Source organism: Ipomoea nil, unplaced genomic scaffold (assembly GCF_001879475.1).
Source record: "Ipomoea nil cultivar Tokyo-kokei standard unplaced genomic scaffold, Asagao_1.1 scaffold0672, whole genome shotgun sequence".
Classification (NCBI taxonomy): Eukaryota; Viridiplantae; Streptophyta; class Magnoliopsida; order Solanales; family Convolvulaceae; genus Ipomoea; species Ipomoea nil.
The window spans coordinates 1,522,869-1,526,564 of record NW_017617100.1 but is presented as its reverse complement, the minus strand read 5'-3'; the positions used below and the strand labels follow the sequence as shown (position 1 = coordinate 1,526,564).

General features: G+C 35.6%; 1 protein-coding gene across 1 annotated transcript in view; it reads right to left on the bottom strand.

Moving 5' to 3' along the window:
• Nucleotides 1-1,973: 1,973 nt before the first annotated feature.
• LOC109174934 (protein FAR1-RELATED SEQUENCE 1-like) overlaps nt 1,974-3,696 on the bottom strand; it is a 3,160-nt gene continuing 1,437 nt past the window's right edge. Inside the window, exons 5-6 of the mRNA XM_019324175.1 lie at nt 3,393-3,402; nt 1,974-3,275 (exon numbers count right to left, since the gene is read on the bottom strand). Of these exons, the coding sequence (XP_019179720.1) occupies nt 1,974-3,275; nt 3,393-3,402 (1,312 nt within the window). The remainder of the gene's footprint in view (nt 3,276-3,392; nt 3,403-3,696) is intronic.

The following is a 3,696-nucleotide window of genomic DNA, read 5'->3' as shown; positions in this document are numbered from 1 at the left end:
TGATGTGTCGGATGCTGCCGGAACCAGAAGAAATGTCTTCAAAGTACTAGAAGAAATAAATATGTGCAATCATTTATGTATGTATCATTTTGTCTGCAAATTATTTCATAATCCAACAAACGCACTTTAAGTTTTGCAGTCGCGCATATTATACTTATCTTTAACGCGTCGTATATTAACTAATAATTAAACACATATTAGAGAAAGAAAGTGTTAAATATTGCCTTTGTACGCATATTAACCTTTAATGTCGCGCAAGTTAAATGTTAATCGACGCATTTAAAGACGTTGGCATTTACCACGGACCAAAGTTTCTATACATTAACCAACGCACATTCTGTTTCTGTATTGCGCATATTAAGGTTTAATGTAGCGCACTTTAAAAATGTAATCAACGCATAGTAAGAATTAACTTCACACAGGTAAAGTAGCAATAACACGCATAATAACGTGTTTAAGGTGCGCATATTAGTGGATAAATTGATGCATTTTCGTTTAATAATACCCGATCGAACATTTTCATATCAACAGTCGCATTCTGCTAGACTTAAAGTTGTCACATACAAACAGTCGCATTCATTTAAGAATTTGCTATTTAAATCCACCATTATTCTCGACTCAAACCTGTCTCCTTCAAACACATTTTTGCTTTTATACTCTACCTTGTAAAGAGAGTTTCAATGGCAGCCGAACCCCACTCCGAAGTAGTTGGAAACCAACTTCGCATAGGACTGCGCTGGAATTTCATTAGGGTTCGATCGAGTGCTTCGAGCTGTTCGTTTGCCAGAAACAAAAGGTTCTGAAAGAATCCGATCTATAGAGTGTGTACTTCACGATGTAGAGGTATTATTTTTTTTTAGTGTAATATAAATCTTAATATTTTATATTTATAAAATTTATTACTGTTGATGCATATATATATATATATATATATATATATATATATATATATATATATATATATATATATATATATATTAAATAATTTCAGGGGACTTTTATTCATTTGCACATTCCACAATTGTTTGCGCAAAGGCGGGTTAACAGATTTGTGGAAGGAAAAGCTTATATACTCAGTAGATTTGACGTGGTCTATAGTACCTACAAAAACAAGACCTCTAGTCTCTGGTATATGCTGATGTTCTGTGAGAGAACTGGTGCAATATTATTGAAAGATGATGCTGAGTTCCCAACATATGCTTATGATCGAGAAGATTATAATTTCGATCAAGAGGTGATCTACTGCATACTTACATTGTTTTTCTTTTTTTTTTTATTTTTTTATTTTTTTACATAATTTTATTGATGTATTTACAGTTTAGTAACTTTCACGATTTGATGGATGAACATGTGCCTAATGCTCCTGTTGGAAACTTGGCTAATGAGGATTTAATCAATGAGGAGGCTGCGTAATAAGGATTTATAACGACGAAAATATCAAGATTTTTATGCGTATTATGTCATTATTTGTTGTTATTTTCGTCATACAATTTATTAATGAATAAAATTTATATGTTATCATTTTATGTTTATTATGTGATCTATTTTGTTATCATTGAATATTACCTTTGAACGCATATTAAGCTTTAATGTCGCGCAAGTTAAATGTTAATCGACGCATGTAAAGACGTTGGCGTTTACCACGGACCAAAGTTTCTATACATAATCCAACGCACGTTCTGTTTCTGTACTACACATATTAAAGTTTAATGTAGCGCACGTTAAAAGTGTAATCAACGCATATTAAGAATTAACTGCACGCAGGTAAAGTAGTAATAACACGCACATTAAGCTAGTAGCAGTGATTGTTAAACACAAATCAGTGATAAAAACAAAAACTAGTAATGGCTGGACATTAAATTCAAGTATCTCAACTGTAAAAAGCATTCTGAAATGAGTTAACTAAGTATATGTGTTTCATATTTGCTATCCATTTTCGTCCTCGACTGTAAAGGCATTGAAAAAATAGTCTGCTATGCCTTTTTCTTACCCTTTTGCTTGTCCTTAATTTTGGGGTTAAGTGGGCAAGTCCTGGTGTCATGGTGATCTCCTCTAACACCACAAAAATTGCACTTCCTACCCTCTTGTTTTTCCATTGCCAACTCCTTGCTGCTTTTGATGCGCTTGCCGTTGCCCTTGTTCCTTGCCTGTTTCGGTAGGAGTATGTTGATCTCTGAAATTTCTGTTGATCCACAATATGATTCTATAACAGTTCTCCTGCTGTGCTGAGGGGACAATTTCTCTTTTCCTGACAGTAGCAGCAGTTTCTGTTCATTAATCACTTGGGAAAATGCAGTCAATTGCTCCATGTTTGAACCTGCCAGATCCATACAGCAGTGTATATCAGACCACACTTTGTTCAGCAACATCTTCTTTTCATCCTTTGGTCCATTCTGATCATAAATGACACCATCTATTTCAAATGTAGCTTTTAAAGATGCATCCTTAGTCCACCGATTAACCACGTACTTCAGAGGGATCCTTTCAAGGTCTCTAAAGACCACAAATATGTGTCTACACAACAGTCCAACCATCTCAAACATCTTGCAACTGTATTTGGCCTCATGGTCATTTACGTTGTGAACCACAGTAAATCTTTTGTTCTTTCCATGCATAATATCATAGTGCAACATTCCACCGTCTTCTCTAACACTCAACACCATACATTTGAAACAGGAGGCACATATTTCTTCCTGAACTTGATAGAAAACAGTAATGGTGTAGACGATTGAAGCGTGCTTTTCAATCCCCAAAGGCGTCTTCATATCTGGATTGTAGCCTTCGTTGTCACTGTTGAGCTTTGCATTTGTGTTACGTTGTGATTTAAGAGCACTGTCAAAGTTCATCATGAATTCAACTAGGTTTGATTGGGGACCAGTAAAACGGCTGTACGTGTAGTTCTCACTTTCGGAACGAGAAGTTGTTCTGAGTAAACCCCCCATAAAGCTATCTCTAAAATACGCTGGGATCCAATGCTTTCTAGCCTCAAACATAGTTGTAAACCAATTGTGCTCGACTAAGTTGTACTTTTCCATGAGCTCTCTCCACTGCTTCTCAAAATCAGGAGGTTCCAAAGATGACGTCCAAACGATTGAGTTCAGTTTGTTCCTGAATTCCTCATCCTTGTTCAGCGTAGGACCCACCTTTTCCCCATCTTTACACATGATGTGCCACATGAAATAACGATGCCTGGCTTGCTTGAAAACTGTTGGAATCGCCACTTTCATAGCTGGATCTTGATCGATGACAATTATTCTTGGTTCCATACCCATTGCCTTTTTAAATTTTTCAAAGAGTCAAACATAAGACTCAATGTCTTCTTTCAACAGTAGTCCAACACCGAATGTTATACATTTTTTATGGTTATCAACTCCGGTGAAGGGTGTAAAAACCAGATCATACCTACAAGACAAAAAGCGTCATCACAGTATGCAGGTGTCAAACTGCCGCACTTAGAGAATTATAGTAACGCAAATTAAGTATTAAAATAGCACACGTATGTAATTGAGGTCTAATTCTGGAAATTCCGCATTAATATGCGAGACAGTAGCGTTTAAAATGCGTGGTATAAAACGACAATGTGCACTTATTTATATTTCAACTCTTTTTCAATAAAACAGTGAATGTGTCTAAATCGTAACATGGCTCAACAGATCAGGCAATGCTAAATGTGTATTAATTAATGAAACGTACGCA